This window comes from Lepus europaeus, chromosome 9 (genome assembly GCF_033115175.1).
Source record: "Lepus europaeus isolate LE1 chromosome 9, mLepTim1.pri, whole genome shotgun sequence".
Lineage (NCBI taxonomy): Eukaryota > Metazoa > Chordata > Mammalia > Lagomorpha > Leporidae > Lepus > Lepus europaeus.
The window spans coordinates 8,185,774-8,207,615 of record NC_084835.1 but is presented as its reverse complement, the minus strand read 5'-3'; the positions used below and the strand labels follow the sequence as shown (position 1 = coordinate 8,207,615).

The window sequence follows — 21,842 nt, the reverse complement described above, 5'->3', positions numbered from 1 at the left end:
TGAGGGAAAAGCCTAAGGACAGCACAAGTTCTCACCACAGCCCTCCTGGTGGTTCTCACACAGAATTCTCTGACATATTGCTTGCTTGCCTGCCTGTCTTCCTCAACCATCCATCCATCCTTTCTACTGAGGGCCTTCCATAGTCTGGCAGCAGGCAGAAAAACCAGAGAGGTTCAACTTCACCACAGTCTACTGTGGAACATAACAAACAAACACATGAAGCAAACAGTAATTCAATGAGGGTTTTCCGTATGTATTACAAAGGAAATTAGTGGTGCAAAACAACAAGAACTGACACAGGGACCCTGTCCAGTCTAGGATTTCAGGATGCATTTTCCATGTTTTCCTCCAATGTGCAGGTCCAAAGCTGGTCTCTCTAACACCCCTCCAAGAAACCACAGTGCAGTGGTGTTGGAAAAACACATACTGCCCCACCCAGCAAAGAGACCTCCACCCTATCACTTACGAAAGAGCTTCTGAGTTCATGGAAAACTCATATTAAGAAAAAAAAAAAGCATGGATTTCAAGATCTTTTGCACCAAAATAAACTCTTATTGTAATCCATTTATTTCCGCAAACTTTCCGAAGTACTTTCACATCTTAGGGACGGCCATTCTGAGACCACGATGCAGAGGTCTGTGGTCCGTAACCTGGTGACCCAGATGCCACTGCTCTGTAAACCATGGTTCAGCGGCATGACTGGACACACCCTCAGCACACGGAGAGCTGGGTGTGCCACATTTATGGACACAGAGGCCCAATCCTAAAGCTGCCTCCAATAAAGCTGCAACTTCAACAGACTTCCTACCAAAAACACCAGGGGGCTGCTTTGTTCTTGACTTTTATTGTTTAACTTACCAAGCTGATCCAGGAACTCCTTGGAAAGGCTAAGACCAAAGAACAGAGGGAGGGCGGGTGCTGCCTTACCAGCTTAAGGCTCACAATAAAACTTCTGGTGGTATTGAGGCAGCAATACACAGAAAGACCAGTGGAGCAGAGAGCCGAAAATCATGCCTATGGTTTTAGAAAAACTGGCATTATGAACATTTGGGAAAGGATGATCAGTAAGTACCACTGGAGAAGTCAGTTATCAATACAAAAATAAAACTGGACCTCTACCTTAGATAAAAAAATAAAATCCAAGATAGATTACATCCTTAAATATGAAAAATACAACACTTTAAAATTCTTGGAAGAAAACGTTCTGCAACTTTTGGGGGAGGGAAATATATCTTCAGTAGGACGTCACCTGTGCAAACCACAAGGAAGAGACTGAGGGCCAGGCGCAGGGGACAGCAGTTAAGACGCCAGTGGAGCGCCGGGACTTGATTCCTTTCTGTAGCGCCTGCCTCCAGCTTCCTCTCCCTGCAGACCCTGGGAAGCAGCAGTGCTGGCTCGAGTGACTGGGTCACGGCCACCCACACGGGAGACCTGGGCTGAGTCCCTGGCTCCCTGCTGTGGCCGGGCACAGCCTTGGCCTTTGCAGGCATTTGAGGGGTGAACCAGAGGATTGGAGATCTCTCTGTGTCTCTGTCTCTGTCCCTCTCTCTCTCTCATGAAGGAGGAGGAGGGGGAGGAAGAGAACAAGGAACAAGAAGCAAAGATTAAAACTGAGAAACCTGACTTCAATGAAATTGAACCTTTTCCATGTCATAAATAATAAAGAAAAGTCACATACTGGACAAAGATATTTACAGAGCCAATAATACTCTCTCTAGGCCGGCGCCGCGGCTCACTAGGCTAATCCTCCGCCTTGCGGCGCCGGCACACCGGGTTCTAGTCCCGGTCGGGGCACCGATCCTGTCCCGGTTGCCCCTCTTCCAGGCCAGCTCTCTGCTGTGGCCAGGGAGTGCAGTGGAGGATGGCCCAAGTCCTTGGGTCCTGCACCCCATGGGAGACCAGGATAGGCACCTGGCTCCTGCCATCGGAACAGCGCGGTGCGCCGGCCGCAGCGCGCTACCGCGGCGGCCATTGGAGGGTGAACCAACGGCAAAAGGAAGACCTTTCTCTCTGTCTCTCTCTCTCACTGTCCACTCTGCCTGTCAAAAAAAAAAAAAAAAAAAAAAAAAAAAAAAAGAAAAAAATACTCTCTCTAATGGGTCAGGACTCCCATCCATAAGAAGAGACAATCTACATGGAAAAGGTATGACTTCAAGTTCACAGCAAAAAATGCAGACACCAGAAGGTGCCCCAGCTCAGAAGTCTTAGGAAGAAGGCAGACCTAGCCCCATGAGGCACCGTTTCACGTCCATCTTGTTGGCAAGGCAAAAACTGACCAGGCCGGGAGCCATCCCCAGCTGCAGCTGCACAAACTGTCACACACTCCCATTTCAGCAGAAATCGGGAAACCATGCTGCTGCGTTGTCTGATAGAACAGAGTGGGCAGGGAGCCCTCCCCCTGCCCACGAAGCCTCTCCATCATTCGCTGTGCCCTGACTATGCCCCCCGGGTCCACGGGGAGGAGTGGCACGGCCTCCAGGAGGTCACTGGGTTCCAAGGGCTCTGGTCTCACAAGCAGATTCACGCCACGGGCACAGGGCCAGGGTCCCCAAGGAGGATGAATTCCTCCTCCTTCCCCCCTGTCCTGTGCTCTCGGCTCTCTTCCTCCACCAGGATGCAACGACACATCTTGGACTTCCCACCCTGCACAGCTGCAAGAGATCCACCTCTGGTCTGTGACCTGCAGGGTCTCAGGTCCCCCTTGCCAGTGGCACAAGATGCTAAGACAGGGACGCAGTGTGGAAACCTCCAGTCACCCACTCACAATAGAAAAGACCAGTCAGCAGGTGCACCAAACAACAGCAGGCAAACGAGCCACCCTCTGAATGGCCACCCAGAGGTCCGGAATAAATACAACGTAAACACGTAAACACAACGTAGGCAAATCGGCCCAGGAAAGAGCATGTGGGGGGTGGTGGGAGATGAGAGAGCCACAGTTGCTCATGGCTCTGTGCAAAGACACAAAGGTGTTACAAAGTAATCCGAGAAATGGTTACAATGGCCATGAGGACAAAGTGTGTCTCCAGCACATGTCACCTGCACACCACGCATCAGTGCTGGGACTTGGAGCCTGGTGGGTGGTGTCTGGTCGCAGGGCCCGGCCTCAGGCAGGGGCTGGTGCTGTCTCTCAGGAGTTCTCACTGTCACTGGGTCAGGTGAGGTATTGTGAACAGCTTGCTGTAAAGCAAGCCTGGTCCCTCTCTTCTCTCTCCCTCCCTACTCTGTCTCACACACAGGTGCACACACAAATACACACTCACACTCCCCTCCCACACAGGCCCACCGGCCCTTCTACTTTCCACCACGCACTGAAGCAGCCCGAGCCGCTCTCACCCACTGAGCTGGACTTTCCCAGCTCGAACCCAAACCCCTTTTCTCTATAAACTGCGCTGTCTCAGGAATTCTGTGACCAAAGCGGCAAAGGGACCGAGAAAGACAGCATGAATGGAAACATCTTAAATATGCACGAGGCGCCTGGGTACCCTGGGGCAAGCACACATGCACAACAAACCCAAGGCTGAGCGTGAGGCCGACGCATCTGCACTCAGCAGGGCGGCCTCCAGAGAGAGAAGGGGCCGAACAGCATCTGGGAAAAGTGCAACCATCACTCAGTCCCCCACCCCCGTCAGGGCCAAAGAGCTCCTCCGTGAAGCCAGGGCTTTCACACAGGAAAATATCAGAAAGCATTTGGCCTGGGCTTCAGTCCACACTGGGAACGTGTACCCCATGCCTGGGATATGGGGTTCTCCCATCTCTACCGCAGGAACCCCAAGGCCATGGTCCCGATGCACGTTACACTACAGAATTCTGGAGGGCACACTTCATTCACAACAAGAACAGTGCCTCCTGGGGTTGGTCAGCGTGCAACCTACAACACCGCACACGGCAGTCCTGTGAGAACCACAGATGCCTTGGAACTCTCATAAAACTAGGCGCACCCCTGGGAAAATCAGCGGCTCTGCTCCAGCACGTCCCAGGAACGGCCCTCCCCTTCCTGAATACCTTACACCAGTGCCGTGACACCAAGCTCGGCCTTGAGCACCTGCCTCTTTAGAGGCTCTGTCCATTAGAGGGCACCTGCTTCCTCCTGCCCGCCAGTCCAGCTGCTGAAAGCAAGCAAACTGGAGCCCCCGGGACCCCTCTTTCCAGGCTAAGCGCACCCTTGACTTGGCTGCCTGCAAACGCATTTTAGCTTCTCGTTTGCTCCAAATGAATTTTTAAAGTGTACAGCCTTTTACCAGGCACTTCCTGCCCCGAGAGGCAGCACACGCGCTGTTATCAAGGAGCAAGGCGGCATCTCTTGCGGCCGCTCCTCACGCTCACTCCCAGGGCAGGTGAGTGCCCACCGAAGCCAGGACACACCAGGCTGGGGCGAGGGCAGGGCCAGGGGAGCCTGGCACGAGGTGCACGAGTTTGTGTCCACTTACTCCCAGAATTCCATGACAGGGGAGGTGGCGTTCTGCAGGGACACGTGGCTGTGGTTGCTCATGTTCAGTTTCTGGAACTCCACACAGCGCTCTGCAGGGGAAACAAGACAGACAGCATGAGACGATTAACCCGCGTCCTGGACGAGGCCCAGAGGCGACGGCACGAGCAGGTGGTCGCACTCAGCAGCTCCACATCCACAGGCCCCCAAGGAGCTTGGGGCAGGGACATTGAGACCGCACACACACCCAGTGACGGAGACACAGTCGGCGCCATCAGGAAGCAGCAGAGGTCTCAGGGGCCCGTCTCTCACCCCTGTGCACCCCAAACGCCCTCTCCAACTCTCCCAGCCTTGTCCCCAGATCCTCACTCTCCCCACTGCCCTGCCTCAGGCCCCTCAGTGGCCACACAGGAACAGAGTGCCCACAGGACCAGGTCCCTCATAGCGTATGCAGCCGAGACTCGGTGCCTCTTTATAGGACCAGGGGCTCAAACTACAGCAGCTAGGAAGAGTGGATGAGACTGCTCGCCAAGGGAGCCCCGGTGTCGTCGTCACCCCTCCCTCCAGCCAGTCACTCGGACAGGATTTACTGAACGCCTTTTCTCACTTCATGAAACCTGCGGATGGATTCTCAGCTGCAAGTATTCACACACTCATCCTTCAAGGCCCAGGGCAACCTGCGAACCCCTCCTTTGGGAAGCCTTCCCCAATTCAAAGATCCTCTGCCCAACCCCACCCTGGGGCTGAAGTTTACTGTAGCAGGTGAAGCCACAACCTGCAACACTGGCATTGTCCTGCCTGCTCCACTTCTGAACCAGCTCCCTGCCAACGGCCTGGGAAAAGCAGCAGAAGACGGCCCAAGTGCTTAGGCCACTGCTACCCATCTGGGAGACCTGGATGAAGCTCCCAGCTTCAGCTTGGCCCAGCCCTGGCCGCTGCTGCCATCTGGGGAATGAACTAACAGATGGAAGATCCCTCTGTCTCTCCCTCTCCCTCTCTCCCTCTCTCTCTCTCTCACTCACTCTGATTTTCAAATAAATAAATGAGTTCCCTGAAGGAATCACTTCTTCATGCTCACCTGCGCCCGCTCCCTGTCCTATGAGGTCACCCGCAGAATAAGAACAAACTGCTGTGGCCAGTGCCCGGGGCTGTCCACCACCGTGGGACGTGGGGCACAAGCCCTTCTGTTTACAGAGCCAGACCTTGCCTCCGGAGGCCAGGGCCCCACATTCACTGCCCAGGAGCCCGCATACCCAGCATGACTTCCCCAGGGCACCACTGCCCCCTCCCCTACTGACGAGCCCTCCCAGCTGCACCCACGGTCTCTGGGGCAGGTGCTGCTTCTACATGTAGGGCGTCCAACATTGCAGGTGTCACTGGCTCTGCCCTGGAAGACTCCTGCTCCCCTGCTTCCTCCCCACGCCTGCGGCAGATGCTAACTGGATTCTGAAAGGAACTGGGTGGTGGTGGGGGGGCACACTCAGGCTTGAGAGGGGCCGAGAAACCAGCAATGGGAGCAATGTGTCTGGATGCGTCCCAACCCCTTCTTGGGGGTGGACACCCCTTGGATTGTCTCAGGTTCTCTTAAACAGAATTATAGGGCCGGCGCCAGAGCTCACTAGGCTAATCCTCCACCTACAGTGCTGGCACCCCAGGTTCTAGTCCTGGTCTGGGTGCCAGATTCTGTCCCGGTTGCTCCTCTTCCAGTCCAACTCTCTGCTGTGGCCCGGGAGTGCAGTGGAAGATGGCTCAAGTCCTTGGGCCCTGCACCCACATGGGAGACCAGGAGGAAGCACCTGGCTCCTGGCTTTGGATCAGTGTGGTGTGCAGGCTGCAGTGCGCCAGCCACAGCGGCCACTAGGGGGTGAACCAACGGCAAAGGAAGACCTTTCTCTCTGTCTCTCTCTCACTATCCACTCTGCCTGTCAAAAAAATAAATAAATAAAAATAAAAAAATAAACCAGAATTACACACATTGTATTCCCAGAACATGGGGGAAAAAAAACTTACTCCACCACCCAAGGTTGACCATTTTTATTAAAATGTTTAATAATATACAAACAAGGAGTAATGAAGTGTTTGCGATGATGCTATTCATACAACCATAAAGGCAAAATTAAGTTTACAAACTCAACACCAACTAAAACACGGAATCGACGGGACTCAAATAACACACAGCGGACGAGCAGGGCCGAGCCGTCGGGTGAAATGAAGCTGCTTTCCTAACAGAAGAGCTGCATCACGGGCAGGGGGCAGGGCTGGCTGAGCACAGCTGCTTATCCCTGGCTGTGCTACTTCAGACAGTCACCTGCTTCTTCCTCCGCAGAGCCGTTCTTCTCGCACTGGGCTGTGTTCCCACCAAGGGGATCCATCCCACCTCTGCCTTCTCCCTGCCGGCCACCGCCATCCTCCTGGCCGTGAGTCCATCTTCAGCTGTGAACGGAGTCAGGCGCAGACATGGGCGGTTGTGCAGATGACCCCGAGCGTGCGTGTGTGTGTGCGTGTGTGTGTGTGAACAGAGGATCCTCAGATGACACGCTCACACAACTGCACCAGCACCAGGCACTCCCAGGCCTCCGGGCACGCGTCCCGAGTTGCAGTTTGATGCACATCTTCTTGAAGACCCTGGCCGAAGGCAGGTGAAGAGCTACAGCACTCTAGACAGGAGGCACTGCCTCCAGGAAGCCATGCCCAGCAGGGGAGCCAGGTTTGCTGCTGCTTCCTGGAGTGAGTCTGTACACTCAGTGTAGCCATTCTCCCTACCACACCAATTCCTGCGCCCAAGGCTGCAACTCACAGCCCACACCCAGCCTGGGTTCCCGAGTCTTCATTACAAATCAGACACTTCCAGGAGTGACCTCACTGTGGGTGGTAACACAGACGGCGAATAGGTTACAGCAAGTGCACCAACGCCTGTCCCAAGGCAGCGCTGCCTGGCGTGCTGCTGCCAGGGGCTCTGAGGCTAAGGCTAGACTCGGATGCAAAGAGTGCTGCAGTTGATTAGCGATGTCTGCTGTAAGCACAGCCATTGAAGCTGGGGCTGGGCAACATTTGCCTTCCCTGGGATTCTAAAACTCAACGCTGATAGGACAGCAAATCCAAAAGCAAACAGGAGGTCCAAACCGAAAGCCGTCTATAAAAGTATCCAGTCCAGGGTGGGGACGGCTAGTGAATGGCTGAATCAAGAGGACAAAGGCAGCTGGGTGGGGCCCAAGGCAACCAGAGGACAACAACAGAATCCCCAGACAAAAGCTGTGCAGCTTGTCAGGCACCACCCTTGGCGGCCGTGGGAATGCGGGCCCCGGGGTCCCCTGAGCTCCAGGCTTCTCAAAGAAGCTTGATGTCTGGGTTTTCACGTGATGACTTTTAAACTTTGACACCCACACACACTTTTAAGCTTGCTGCTCGTTGGCCTAAGGCCTGGCCAGCCTTGAGGGCTGCCGTGTACAGCCCCAGAGGGAGCCCTCACCCTCTCATCTCGCACAGGAAACGCGGGTACTGGGAGAGCCGGAGCTGGCACGGTCATCCTGGTGGCCTGAATCCCAGCCTGGGTCTCTTCTCAGACCCCGACTCTGCCCAGGGAAGGCAATCACCGCTCTCCTGATTGTGCCAAAGGCGTCGACTCCCAGAGCACCCGCAGAACTGACCCCTCAATTTCAGCGAGTCCATCCTGGGATGCTGGGCTCGTGACGAGAGCCCAGAGGCCGGCACCAGCTCAGGGACGAGGACACGGCCCTGACCCCAGGGTGCCCCGAGGGCCATACCTGTGTTCCACTCATGCCCACAGGTGGCCCAGGGAAGCTCGGTGGTAAAGCAGTTGCTCAGGTAGAAGATGGCCCAGGCCAGGATGATGATGTAGTACACGTTCAGGTGGGCCTCGATCACCTGCGTGGCGTAGCCAATGCCTGAAAGCACACAGCAAGGGCGCCGCGTGAGCCCAGCGCCTGCAAACAGCCCTCGTGACCACCCCCAGTCACCATGCGCGACCCCTCCCAGCCCCCATCCACACATCCCGACCCCTCCCAGCCTGCCACACGCGCGTTGCGACCTCCCCAGCCCACCACGCGCACGTCGCCTTTTGACGCTTGCACTCACCTTCAAATAAAGGGCAGATTTTCCTCCAGCAGGTGATGCCGCCCTCACTGGTGAACTGGCCCAGGGCGGTCTCCAGGAAGAACACGGGGATGCCACAGCAGATAAAGAACACCACGTAGGGAATCAGAAACGCCCCTGTGAGGAGGCAAAGGACTGCGATTGAGGAGGCAAAGGACTGCGATTAAAACCACCCCGGCGGCTCCAGGAGTCTGCAACAAGCACCTGCATGTGCAAGGCCGGCATCCTGAGCACCGACTCCAGTTCCCGCCCTGTGCTCCCTGCCGTCCGCTGCCCCAGCTTCCCCACCTGTACAACGCGGCTCCAGCTGCTCAGCCCGGGACCGAGTCGCTGGGCGGCAGAGACAGTAACATAAAGCTTTATTTGCTCAGTTCTCTCATTCATGCAATGCATGTCCCAGCACAGGCCAGATCCACCCTCCCCACCCAGCAAGGTCGCCCCTGTCCTTTCAAAGTCCTCCCAACAGATCAGGTAAGGAAAACCCTTCATCTTCGGCAATCACGTGTCCAAAACATAAAAAAATCCAACCTTTCCCATCAAGGGAAGTATCCTCAGGGAATTATTCCACAAGTACTGTCAGGCCACAAAGAGTTAAGTGGCTCCAGCCCCACAGCCCAGGTAGGGACTGAGGGTGCTGGGGGTCTCCCCAGCAAGGTTGGCTTTGAACTTGACTGGGAAGTGGCCACGCTCAGCTCCCGTCTCAAACCCGGCATCCACGGCCTGGGCCCGTGTGTGAATGGATCAAATCCCGGCAGTGAACCGGAGCTGTTACCACCGCCAGGGGCTCTTCCCAAACCTTCCTTCCCTCTCCCGCAGAAACACAGCGGCAAAACGTGCTGTCCTCACGCTCGGATCCCACAAACCACAAGCGCTCTGGCTAAGTGGAGCCTCTGTACTGGCGAGGGTCGACAGGCCCGACAGAACAGCCGCGCACGCCAGGTTCTAGAAGGATCTTAGCTCTTCCGAGTGAGGGGTGAGTGGGAGACGTCACACAACAGCACTCGTGAAACCCTTGGCAGGCATTTTTGGAGAGGTGAGCAGTCACCCAGCCAATAATCCAGCCGCAGGAGGCAGCAACAAGCGTCCGAGTGAGGGTGTCTGTTTACTGGAGTCTCGGGGGTTAAAAGGAGCTGTCAGGTGTTGCCCCCGGGCCACCGCCATCTACCTGGGACCACTCCAGAACCTAGCAGACCACCCTCTCTGAAAGCCTCGCGCGGTGTGGGGACTCGCAGAGCCAGGACTGCAAATCCTGACGATACCTCTGCCAAGCCGGAGGTATCTGTGCCCCCACTGGAGAGTCTTGGCAAGTTAGAGGAAAGGGAAAGAAAAAAAAAAAAAATACAATGACTCATTTTTAAACTTTACTCACTACAACCTTTTGGTTAAAAAAAAAAAAAAAAAAACTATGGCAGAATTTGTAATTCACCCCATCTACCCTGTTTTCTGCTTTCAGGAATGCCTTTCGCTTTGCCATCACAATTTCCTGTATGAAAAAATGTGTTAAACTAGCTTTGGCCTGGTGTTCCCCTGACGGGTTTCCAAGTGGGCATCACAGCTTAACAAAAGCTAACCCTGCAGAGCGCGGCAGGACCCACAGCCCAGGGCGGGCCTGGAGCCTCCCGTCCACTCCCTGTGCCCCTGCCAAGCCACCAGCACCGCGGCCACTTCATGGCCAGTGCAGAGCAGCCCCGGGGCAGCCTGCGCCTTGGCAACCACCGTCTGCGAAGGAAGGGCCTGGGCCGCGCTGCCCCTTCCTGCTCCGTCCCTGCCAGCTGACTTCGGGGCAACCTTGGCGGAGGGGAGGTGGGGGGGGGGGGCGTCTGAGGATGTGGGGGAGCGGTAGGGGCACCGCAAACAGGCAAGGGGAACACACAGACGCAGGCGTTCCTCGGGGAAACCACGCCACCTGAGAGTGCGACCAGATGGCTGGCCCTCCGACCCGCCGGGCTGCCCTGCTGACCGCGCGCACGGCCCCTGGAGGGGGTCCTTGGGTCGGAAACCCCGCGCTCTGGGCCAGGAGCCCTGCCTATTCCCGGAAGCGTCTGGCGCCAAGCGAGGTGCGGCCACCACGCGGCTCCCCTCGCTGTCCTGCCCCCTCCCCACCCCCACCCCCCAGTCCCGCAGCGTCCATGCATCGCGTCCACATCAAATGGGTGCCGCTGCTACTGGGGTGGGTGACCCGGGGCCAGGATAAGAAACTGCTCGGCGCCATTTCCTCCACAGGAAAGACCCCAAGCACCAAGGCCTGGGAAGGGTCTTCGCGACGGGGCCAACCCCAGGGAGGGCAGGAAGGCGCCCCGGGCCTCGGTGTCCCCTCCGACTTCTCCCACCCTCGTCTTCCTCACCCGCCGAAGGGGCCGTCGGCTGCGCACAAGGCTGGCCGCGCGCAGGCCCTGCGAGCGAGCGGCTCCGCGCGACACCCGGCACTCGGGAAGCCCCCGAAGCCTGCACCTTCACACAGGGGACAGCGTCCCCTGCCCGGGGGTCGTCCCCTGAGGGCCGGACCCGAAAGCGCTAGGGCTCCTCGTCCGCACCTCGCGCTCCACACAGAACGCGTCGCGCGCCCGCCGGGTGGCAAGCTTGGGCGCGAAGCGGCCGGTGCGCACGCGCGCTGGAACAGGTGGGCCAGGCCCAGGGGCGCGCCCCGGCACAGGTGGCCCCGCGTCACGCACGCGCGGCAGGGGTCTCGCGCGCGCCCCCTCGCCCCCGCCCTCGATGGCCCCACCCGCCGCGCGTCACGTGTCGCCTCACCGCCTCCGTTCTTGTAGCACAGGTAAGGGAAGCGCCACACGTTGCCCAGCCCGATGATCTCCCCGGCCACGCTCAGCACGAACTCCACCTTGTTGTTCCAGTGGCCGCGCTCTTGGACCGCCTTGTCCCGCGGGTCGCGCGCAGACGCCGCGTCGCCGCCGGCCAGCGCCTCCGACTCCCGCGCCTCCTCGGCAGCCTTGCCATTGCCCAGGGGCAGCGTCTTCTCCGCAGTCATGGCCGCGCTGGCTGCCTCGTGCGCCGGCCCGGCTCTGCGCCGCCGCCCCGGGCGGGCTGGCTTTTCAGGAGGCGCGAGCGGGCGGGAGGAGGAGGCAGGGGGTGGAGCTGGGGACCGGGCCGGGCCGGCGCGGAGACGGGACTGGGGACGCGGCGCGCGGCGGCCCGGCCCGCGGGGCGCCCACGCCACCTCAGCCCGGCTCGGCCTGGAGAGCCGCGCGCACCTTGCGCGCGCGCCCAGCCCCTTGCGCGCGCGCCCACCCTTCCCGCGCTCCTGCACACCGGCCTCTTAGGACGAGATTGGAAGCGCCCGTTCAGGCGTCGGGCGTACTCCAGACCCCAGACCTCAAACACCTGCGGGGCTGGTCGGTGGCGGGGGTGGGCTCCCAGGTGATGCTATGGCTCTGACCGTGAGACACTGCAGGCTGGGGCAGCCCGGTTCCCAAACAGCGAGTTGGAACAGCGTCTGCGGACAGGTGCACCTACCTGGAGTCTCCCAGGCGTCTGACCTCTGAGCCCCTGGTTCCCGGCCTGCCAAAGGGAACAGCATGTCTTTCCCATGCGTTTTGGTCTTGGCAGGAGGGGCTGGAGGCCGGGAAAGGTGACGCAAGTGCCTGTCCAGTACTGCATGGGTGTCGCCGTGCAGTGTGTGACCTGCGTTCATGCTTCAGCCGCGGCACTTAGGACGTGCTCGGTAAATCTGTGCACGTAGAGAGAGCAGCAGAGAGGAAAGAGGGGGCACTGGCAGAGCTGCCGCCGGCTGCCTCTGTTGTGACACAGCCCCCGAGCGCACGAGCCAGGGGAGTCCTCCCTCTGTCCCCGGGGGCCCTCGCTGGGCGCCTTCCGAGAGAGACCCCTGCCTGCCTTCAGGCCCCCTTGCACACTGGCTCGCAAGTGTTCAAGTCTCCCCCCTGCCTCTCGCCCTCGCCGGCATGTTTCTTGAAAGAGTAAGTTGACTCGCTGCCGGCCCTGTCTCCACCTCCCACTCAGTCCTCAGCCCACGGCAATCTGGCGCCCACCCCCTCCACTCCTCTGGAAATGCTGTCGGTGAGGGCCGGGAGCCCTCTTAATTCGGCAAATCCTGCTGTCCCCTCTCCACCCCCACCCTGTCTGACCTCCGGGTACTCTGCACCCCTAGTCCCTCCTTTCCTACTTGGAACTCCCCTGGCCTGGAGCCTCCGCGGCTGTCTGCCCCCTGCTCCCTGCCTCTCCTTTTAGCCTGTAAGCTTGACCCTCCTCGTGCCTTGAACCCAGCCAGCTAAAGGCGGTGGCCCCTAAGCCTCTGTCCCCACGTGCTGCCCAGGCTGATCCTGCAGTTTGTGGAAGGTGGGGGTAGCCGGGATTCATTCAGACACTCAAGCCTCTCAGCTGTGCACTGGGCTCCTGCTCTGTGAACACCTGTGTCACTTTGTCGTGATGCTCACAGGGAAAGGGGTGGAGACGTCGTAGTGTGGCATCAAAGCTTTCCTTGGTTCACATTTCTGTGAAGGGGAGAACCAAACTGCTGACCTCAACAGTAACCCTCCCCCGCCAACAGTCCACCTGTCCGAGCCATTCCTTCTAAGCTGATGTTGTTTTTCTCCTATGCTAAAACATTGATATTTTCATCTTCCCGGTGATCCTCAATGCTGCACAGAGAGTGGTGGTAAAGAGAATTCACCTTCATTTTCGGTGGTCCTTGCACGCAGTAGGCCTGCAGTAGGCACACAGTAGGTCTGCAGTAGCTCGGAACCAGCACTTCGGTGACCGGCCCCGTCCAAAGTTAGAGTCAGGTTTCTGAACCTTGTTGTTGTAGTAGCGGCCGTGAGGCTCGAACCCATGTACGGCTGCGTGGGATCTGATCACAGCTTCACATTGGGGCGGGGGTGGGGGAGGGCTGTGGTCCTGTCCAGTGTGCTGACCTCCAGGCACTGACTGCTCTGAGCAGCAGGAATTCTATGAGACCGCATGGGAAGGGAGACTGAGGTAGCATGAGGACACCTGGCAGGCCCCAGGGGGGACGGGAGCAGGCTTTGTCCTGCCGCTGGGTGGCGCTGTGGCCTTGGGTGCAGCTCCCGGCTTCTCTGGGCTGGGGGTTCCTCGTTGCCTTCAAGTGAGCGTCTCGAGGTCGTCGTGGAGGTGGCGTGAGACTCCACGCCAGGGAGAGCGCTGTAGGGAGACGGATGCCATGGTCTCTTCCTCTTCCGTATGAAGTCAGGTCACCCTGCTCGGATCTGACGTCAGTAAACCTGTATTTAGGGCCTCTCCCCTGGCTTATTTCAGGGCTGTTGAAAGGCCTGTGTCTGTCCTGACCTGGAAGAGCCTGGCTCCTCTCCACCAAGGCTGCGCCTTGTCTCTGTGCCTTCCCATGTCATCCTTTCTTTGTGGGAGGTGCAGTAGCCCCAAGAGCCCACGCCAGTGTCTGTGGGTGCTCGTGCTGGGGCTGGGACACAGATGGCACATGTGGCTCACTCCAGGTCACACACAGTCACACTGGCAGGCTCAGCCAGCTTCACAAATCACCTCATATCTCTGAGTCTCAGTTTCCTTATCTGAAAAACGGGCATGCCAATGTCACCGGCACCTGCTGGGCTACCGTGGTTCCTTTGTACTGATGAAGTAGTGATTTATGGTTTGGAGAGACACAGGCAGGCAGAGTGCAGCACAAGGCTCCCTGTCTTCCTGGTGCGGGGCTTTTAGCCCTAAGGGACGAGGGAACGTGATGCTCATGATTGATGTGTTTGATTGACACCTAGGAGTTGCATGCCTTCACACTCTCGGCACACGTGACTGGAAACCAGGCTCCTCAGCTGCCGAGCTCCCATTTTATCTGTTAAACCGCAGAGCGGGCGGTCCTGGCAGACAGCAGGGGCCTCGGCTTCATGGATCCACTGCTGGGTTGGGGTAGGGGGTGGACCGTCCCCAGCCGCTCAGGTCTAAGTATCTGCTGACGCTGATCACATCTGCCTTCTACTTCTTAGGAGAGTGAAGTGGATTAGCATTTGTAAAGCGCTGGATCTGTGCGTGATACAGACGTGTTAGTTAACACTACGGATGCAGTGTCCAGCGAGCAGCCAGGTCTTGAGTCCCGCCTTCCTTTCTTGGGGTCCTTCACCTTCCGGAAGGAACAGTTGCCCATTTAAATGACAGCTTTGCTTATTCACTCGCCAGATACTTCTGGCTCTTCAATAATTTCCCAGCTTAGATATTGGTCACTAGGGAGCAGTTCCTGGTGCCCAGCTTGCCTGGGGCGGTGCCAGAACCAGCTCACACTAGCTCCTGAGAGGGAATTATTACCTCTTCAGTGACTTCTGTGAGCCGCGCGTGCTGTACCGTGAACTCTGCTCTGGAAGTTGCATTTACAGCCCGGGGATCTGCCGACACCACTGGTGAACGCCATACTCCCCAGCTGGTGTGCAGGCCACCACTGCAAGGCAGTGCAGGAGGTAGGCGTGGAGCGAGTGGTCGTGCGACAATGAGTTAGAGGTGGCGGGAGATGCAGCCAGGCAAAGCCCCTGTGCTGGGGGAGCCTCTCAAGGATTCTGACCTCATTGGGGAGGTCAAGTTGTGGGGGGTGCCCGAGCCAGGGGCTGACGGGGGGGACAGCCTGCAGGGAACACAGCAGTGAGTGCATGGGGTGGGGCTGGAGGTCGCAGGTGGCCCTGGGATTGGGTGTGGAAAGCACAGCGTGGGAGCTGGGTGCCTGATGGGGAGAGGATTTTAGCAGAAGGGGACGTGAGCAAGAACAGGGGTAGAGGTGGGGGTGGGGCTGGGGGTGGGGAGTGGCAAGGAGACGGCAGCCAGGGTCCCAGCAAGATGTGCTGGCGACTTAGATGTGGGAGGCAGAGGAGGATGGGGCACTTGAGTGACACTGACGAGTCATGTCCCCCTTGACCTAGGAGCTGGTGTGGGTGAGGGGCCGCCCATGTGGGTTCAAGGACCCAAATACTTGGGCCGTCCTCTGGAACATTCCAAGGCACATTGCAGGGAGCTACATTGGAAGGGAAACACCCAGGACTTGCATAGGCCTCCTGTGGGATGCCAGCGTCGCACTGGCCCCAGTCCTAAGTCTTTGTCCTTCCCAGGTGACTCAGCAGGAACCTCCCCACAACCAGGCTCAGCCAGGTGACTTGTTCTGGCCACTCCAATGAGGCAGGCCTGATGGGGTGCTCGTTGCCACCCTTGGCCTGAGCAGGATGCTCCCAGGTCGGTCTGCTGGGCTAGGAGGAAAATGAGATACACACAGAGCAGACGTGGCCCTGCTGAGGCTCCCACAGGCCAGCCAAGACGGAAGCAGAGGCCCCCTCACCTGCACGTGGATGAGCAAGCCCTGCCCACCGCCGCCGAGCCTCAGCCTCATGACTTAAATCTAGAGCAGGGGTGGGAACCTTTTTTTGTTTCAAGGGCCATTCGGATATTTAGGATATAATTCATAAGCCACACAGAATTATCAATTTAAAAATTAGCCTGGGAACCAGCATTGTGGCATAGCAAGTAAAGCCACCGCCTGCATCCCACATGAGCTCCAGTTCGTGTCCCCACAGCTCCACTTCTGATCCAGGTCTCTGCTGATGCGCCTGGGAAAAGCAATGGGAGGTGACCCAGCTACTTGGGCCCCTGCACCTATGTGGGAGACCTGGAAGAAGCTCCTGGCTCCTGGCTTCAGCCTGGCCCAGCCCTGGCTATGGAGGCCATCTGGAGAGTGAACTAGCAGATGGAAGATCTCTCTGTCTCTCCTTCTCTCTCTGTAACTCTGCCTTTCAAATAAATAAATAAATCTGAAAAAGAAAAAGACTCTGCCTACCACCACCACCAAAAAAAATATTAGCCTGCCTTAATTTACTGCCTTGGCCAACGTCCCCGCCCTGGACCTAGCGTCACAAAGTCTGTTCTGGGAGACACCAGCATGTCGTGTGCTGATGGCCTCCCCTCCTCGAAGGCTCCCCTTTGCTTCTCAGCCATGGCTTCGTCTCTGAAGCCTCGTTGGATGCCAAACTCTGCAGCAATTTCCCACCCTCTGAACCCTGGCTGCTCACCGATGGGTACAGGAGGAAGGACTCACCTTGCAGCCTGCACGTGGTAGACTCAGAACTGCCTGGCCCGTCGTCTGCAGAAGCACCGCTTCCCTTTGTGCCCTTGCTGCTGGTGCCAGGCTCAGACCTTACTGGGAAGGCCAGGTGGCAGTGGAAGGGGCCGGCCTGTCCTGGCAGTGAGTCGGGCTCCCAAGCCCTCCAGCTGCTGACTTCCGCCTCAGGCATTTCCCTTCCTTCTCTCTCTCTCTCTCTCTCTCTCTCTCTCTCTCTCTCTCTCTCTCTCTGTCTCTCATTAATAGATGTTCTTCCTCTGTTAGCCAGAAAAGACTTAAGATTTGTTTATTTATTAGAAAGCCAAGTTTAAGAGAGAGGTCTTCAACCCATTGGTTCTCTCCCCGAATGGCTACCCAGGCCAAAACCAGGAGCCAGGAACTCCATCCGGGTCTCCCACGTGGGTTGCAGGGCCTCAAGCATTTGGGCCATCTTCGGCTGCTTTCCCAGGCCCTGAGCAGGGAGCTGGGTTGGAAGAGGAGCAGCCGGGGCTGAAACCAGCGCCCACAGGGGAGCCCAGTGTCACAGGTGGCAGCTTTACCCACTGTGCCACAACGCCAGCCCCCTCAGTCATTTCTTTTCAAAGAGAGAGCGAGAGAGAGAAAGAATACTGCAAGAACTCCCTGGTTTTCCGCTGAGATGTTTGCATGAATGAGCACAGGGCTCAGTGATACTTGTGCACGATGAGTCTGACTTCCTGGTGCCAACTCTGCGGTCCTTCATACTCCTATTCCGCAGCCTCGCACTTGCTGTGGCCCCGCAGCGGGCACAGTGGACCTGCCCAGCCATGGACTCCAGGCTTTCCCGTGCGACTCACTCTGGCCGAGCAGGGGTTTGAAGCGTGCTTGCGTAGAGCTTGTCATCTCATCTGATGATGTCATCTCGTCATGCTGCTGCCCTCCCAGCCTGGGCCCCCGAAGGAGAGAAGAAAGGGCGGCCCCAGTCAAACCTCATACTCCCAGTGTGGAGCAGAGCCTCAGGCCCATGGCCCGGAGCAGGGCTGCACTGGCCAAGCCACAGTTTCGGGAGCGAGCTACGTACTCATGGTTGTTATACAGCCAGGGCTGACTGATGGACGGACGGCAGGCTGTGCTCAGAGCACTGTGCGCACCGTAGGGGAGGCAAACTGCTGTCTATAAACTCAGAGAGGCTGAGCAGGCTGTCCAGTATCACGCCGCAGAGCCAGAATTTGGCCCAGGTTCCTGACTTACGCTCTGCAGCCCTGCTGCAGGCTCTGGCTCCAGTGCCTTCCCATAGATTTACCCACAAGGCCTTGTCTTTGCCTGCTTGCTCTGGGCGGAAAAGGAGTGAACAGAAGTTGATGTTTTCTTCTTGTCTGAGGGACACGTGTGCAGAACTGGATCCTGCTGTCCAGGCTGCCCACCTGGGAGCAGAGGCCTCGCCTGGGGCCTGCTGCTGCTTCCTCTGACTCTCAAACACGGGTCTCCGAGCTGCCATCCTCCCCAAGCAGGCAGCCCCAGTGTGTGAGACCACATGGTGCCTTACGTTCTGTGTCTCCCCATGTTAAGTCTGGTCTTCCCCGTGTCCTGGCCTGATGCCCAGAGCCAGTGGCGTGTCACAGACGTGTGTGCTGGCCTGCGGGAAAGGCTTGCAGGAACACCGGGTCCACCAGGCAGCCTGTGCGTGCTGGACTCCAGGGGTCCTTGGGCTTGTGTCGCAGGGAGTCCTCACACTCCCCGCCCCAGAGGAGTCGTGGGTTTCGTGGTGATTGTATCATCCCGTGGTACTGGTGTGCAGTGTCCTGGAGCTGTGCGTAGTCCTCCTTATCCAGGAGGGCTCTGCACTGAGACCCCCAGCGGGCAAATGAAACCGCAGGTGCCGAGCCCGCTCTTTCCTGTCGTCCATTACCTGCGATAAAATTGAATGTATAAATTAGGCGTGGTAGGAAATTAACAGCAGTGGCCAACAGTAGAAAAACGATGGCAATATCCTGTAATAAAGTCTATTTAAAGCTTATGAATTATTTATGTCTGAAATTTCCCATAATTTTGAACTGCGCTCAACCCAGGGGGTGATGGAAACCAGGGAAAGTGTAAGTGGAGTGAGGATCCCCGTGTTCTAGGATGGCTAAGACCTGAATAACAACGACACCCACAGCCCCACGTCACGGCTGTCGGGTTCAGAGACGCTGGGAACAGTGACACTTGAGCCATGGGCTTTCCCCTGACCATCCCCCCCGACACACACGCGTGTGCACACACACATAGTGTTGAATGGGGACATTTTCCTGGTGATCTGACATCCTCCTTCTGGACACAGCCCCACAACTGCCCATAAGCCCAGCAGCTGTCAGTGAGCTCAACCCTGGGTGCTGCTGGGGGCTCAGCAGTGGCCTTGGCTTGTCAGGGCAGCAGGTACCCAAGCAGAGGTTGGCACAGGCCCTGGGGCAACACAGGGGAATGGGGAGCCCTCCTGGGGGCATCCAGAGGCTTCAGGGAGGAGGTGACATCTGTGCCAAGCCCCTGACGTCTGAGCAGACATTCAGGTGGGGAAGGGAAGGGGTGGCAGTGCCTGGTGGGCTGGGGGGAGCCCCCTGCCTAGGTCTGCTACCCGACCGGGCAGCCCAGCCCCATGCATTTCCTCAGTGTGGCCGAGCCTGACTGAGATGCCTAAGGCACATCCTGGATTCTGAGGACTTCATAGTTAAAAAAAAAAATCCCATCAGTATTTTTAATTCCAAGTACATGTTGCAAATGATAAACTTTTGGATATATTAGGCCATGTAAAATTTGGTAAAATTAATCTTTTTCTTTATATTTTTTAAAAATGTGGCTCCTAGAACACTTTAAATTACTGTCAAAATTGTGTCTCCTTAAAATCCCTGTGCTGGGCCGGTGCCACAGCTCAATAGGCTAATCCTCTGCCTTGCGGCGCCGGCACACCGGGTTCTAGTCCCGGTCGGGGTGCTGGATTCTGTCCTGGTTGCCCCTCTTCCAGGCCAGCTCTCTGCTGTGGCCCAGGAGTGCAGAGAGGATGGCCCAAGTGCTTGGGCCCTGCACCCACATGGGAGACCAGGAGAAACACCTGGCTCCTGCCTTCGGATCAGCGTGGTGCGCTGGCCACAGCGCGCTGGCCGCGGCAGCCATTGGAGGGTGAACCAACGGCAAAGGGAAGACCTTTCTCTCTGTCTCTCTCTCTCACTATCCACTCTGCCTGTCAAAAAAAAAAAAAAAATCCCGGCCGGCGCCGTGGCTCAACAGGCTAATCCTCCGCCTTGCGGCGCCGGCACACCGGGTTCTAGTCCCGGTCGGGGCACCGATCCTGTCCCGGTTGCCCCTCTTCCAGGCCAGCTCTCTGCTGTGGCCAGGGAGTGCAGTGGAGGATAGCCCAAGTGTTTGGGCTCTGCACCCCATGGGAGACCAGGAGAAGCACCTGGCTCCTGCCATCGGAACAGCGTGGTGCGCCGGCCGCAGCGCGCTACCGCGGCGGCCATTGGAGGGTGATCCAACGGCAAAAGGAAGACCTTTCTCTCTGTCTCTCTCTCTCACTGTCCACTCTGCCTGTCAAAAATAAAAAAAAAAAAAAAAAAAAAAAAAAAAAAAAAAAAAAATCCCTGTGCTGTGCTGAAGGGCCAGTGCTGTGGCACAGTCGGTTAAGACACAATGAGAGGAGGCCGGTGCTGTGGCATATCGGGTAAAGCCACTGCCTGCACCACCAGCATCCCATATGGGCACCGGTTCCAGTCCTGGCTGCTCCAGTTCCAATCCAGCTCTCTGCTATGGCCTGGGAAAGCAGTGGAAGATGGCCCAAGTTCTTGAGCCCCTGTACTCATGTGGGAGACCCAGAGGGAGCTCCTGGCTCCTGGCTTCAGCCTGGGCCAGCTCTGGCTGCTGCAGCCATCTGGGGAGTGAGCCAGTGGATGGACGATCTTCCCCTGTCTCTTCCTCTCTCTCGCTCTTTAACTCTGCCTTTCAATTAAATAAATAAATCTGTTTTTTCTTTAATTTCTGTGTTAAACTGTTCACTCTCCACATTTATATATGAAGACAGGACCTTGAGAGAAGTCGTGAAGTTCAGTGAGGTCAGGTGGCTGAGGCCCGAATCCTGCATGGCTGATGTCTCTAGAGGGAGAAGAGCATCTGGCATTGTGGCAAAGTGGGTTAAGCTGCTGCAGGCCTCCCATACTGGAGTGCAGGTTTGAGTCCCAGACACTTGAGTGATCATCCAGCCTTCCTCTCGTTCCATCTTTTTTTTTTTTTTAATATCTATGTATTTGAAATTCACTTATCTTCCATTGCTGATTCAATCCCAAAGTGGCTGCAATGGGTCAGGAGCCTGGAGCTTCATCTGGGTCTCCCATGTGGGCGCAGGGGCCCAAGCACCTAGACCATCCTCTGCTACTTTCCCAGGCACTAGCAGGGAGCTGGATAGGAGTGGAGCAGCAAGGACTTGAACCGGTGTCCATATGGGATGCCAGCATCACAGGCGGTGGCTTTACCTGCTGCACCACAACACTGGCCTCATCTCATTGAATCTTTTTTTTTAAATATTTATTATATTTATTTGAAAGACAGAGTTACAGAGTGAGGTAGAGCCAGTGAGAGAAAGAGAGGTCTTCCATCCAGTGGTTCACTCCCCAGACGGCCACAGTGGCTGGAGCTGCACCGATCCGAAGCCAGGAGCCAGGAGCCAGGAGTTTCTTCTGGTTCTTCCATGCAGGTGCAGGGGCCCAAGGACTTGGGCCATCTTCTACTGCTTTCCCTCTCTGCCATAGCAGAGAGCTGGATCAGAAGAGGAGCAGCCGGGACTCAAACCGGCGCCCATATGGGATGCTGGGGCTTTAACCAGCTGTGCCACAGCACCAGCCCCCTCATTGAATCCCGACTGCCAGTGCTGGTGCAGAGAAGTGTGGGGACGGCCATGCAGGAGGGTCTGGTGACCACATTGGTGCCCACCGCAGGGTCAAAGGTGCTCGTGCCCAAGAGGCCAGGCAGAGAAGAGGACAGCGTGTGGAGCAGCAGCATTTCCGTGAGTTGTGCAGCAAACGGCAGGCGTGTGTGTGTCACCTCACTCCTGAGCGACCAGCTCAGATCTCAGTGCACTGCCCTGTCCTGTAGTGGTGCCAGGTCCGTGTCCACTGATGGAAAGTGTCACCTGAGTCACAGGAGCAATGCGCTGAACCTGCCACGGGTGGCCTCAAGCTACAGGTTTTTTTTCTCACATTTCTGGAGACTGCACGTCCAGGATCAGGGTGCTGGCAGGGCTGGTTTCTGCCGAGGCCTCTCCTTGGCTTC

At 57.3% G+C, this 21,842-nt stretch overlaps 1 protein-coding gene across 1 annotated transcript in view; it reads right to left on the bottom strand.

The window, feature by feature from the left end:
- SLC6A11 (solute carrier family 6 member 11) overlaps positions 1–11,525 on the bottom strand; it is a 113,807-nt gene extending 102,282 nt beyond the window's left edge. Inside the window, exons 1-4 of the mRNA XM_062200070.1 lie at positions 11,291–11,525; positions 8,522–8,656; positions 8,191–8,331; positions 4,428–4,518 (exon numbers count right to left, since the gene is read on the bottom strand). Of these exons, the coding sequence (XP_062056054.1) occupies positions 4,428–4,518; positions 8,191–8,331; positions 8,522–8,656; positions 11,291–11,525 (602 nt within the window). The remainder of the gene's footprint in view (positions 1–4,427; positions 4,519–8,190; positions 8,332–8,521; positions 8,657–11,290) is intronic.
- Positions 11,526–21,842: the final 10,317 nt, after the last annotated feature.